The 656-nt window shown below is 42.7% G+C and overlaps 1 protein-coding gene across 1 annotated transcript in view; it reads right to left on the reverse strand.

Moving 5' to 3' along the window:
* The window catches only part of LOC107558065 (uncharacterized), a 9,863-nt gene that overhangs the window by 84 nt on the left and 9,123 nt on the right, over window positions 1-656 (reverse strand). The window contains exon 3 of the mRNA XM_016241677.1: window positions 6-554. Coding sequence (XP_016097163.1) covers window positions 6-554 — 549 coding nt within the window. The remainder of the gene's footprint in view (window positions 1-5; window positions 555-656) is intronic.

Here is a 656-nt window from a genome sequence, read left to right on the forward strand (position 1 = left end):
TTCACTGAGGTCTGTTTGCTGGCGTTGTTCACACAGAAGCTTAGCGATGCTTTTGCTGCTCTTCACGAGATCTCCCAGTTTTAAGGACAGAATCGGCAGATCGTGCTCCTCGGTTGGAGGCTTCACGTTCTCTAACTCACTTTTCGCCAGCTGAATAGCGACTAGTGGAAGACAGATATTCCCAAAGACTCCCAATTTGTCCGCATGAAAGTCCCTGATCACTGCAGCCTTGTCTTTCAGTGACACCCCAGTGAAGGCAATCTTATCATAAATATCAGGTTCAATGATCTTAAGGATTTGCTTTTCCTTTCTTCTAGAAACTTCAAGAATCATGCTCATAGCTTCTCTAACTAAGGCACAGTTGTCCTTAATACTTTTGCTCTCATCTGCAGAGACACTGGAGTAGCTTTCTCCAAAGTGAGTATTGATTATGATCAACAGTGTGTTGGTGATTGTGAAGTATCTGTTCACATAGTGATGGAGCGTCTGAGTAGATCTGATCAGCTGTTCATTCTTGTCTGAGGAGAATAAAGACCACATCTTGGAGGCGCTTGCTGTTGGTCAAGAGGACAGAACAACACATCAACACAATTAGTTTGTAAAAATAGTCTAGCTCTTTAGGAAGACATTCTTAAAGGGGTCATATGATGCGATTT

Source organism: Sinocyclocheilus grahami, unplaced genomic scaffold, assembly GCF_001515645.1.
Source record: "Sinocyclocheilus grahami isolate Dianchi unplaced genomic scaffold, SAMN03320097.WGS_v1.1 scaffold631.1, whole genome shotgun sequence".
Lineage (NCBI taxonomy): Eukaryota > Metazoa > Chordata > Actinopteri > Cypriniformes > Cyprinidae > Sinocyclocheilus > Sinocyclocheilus grahami.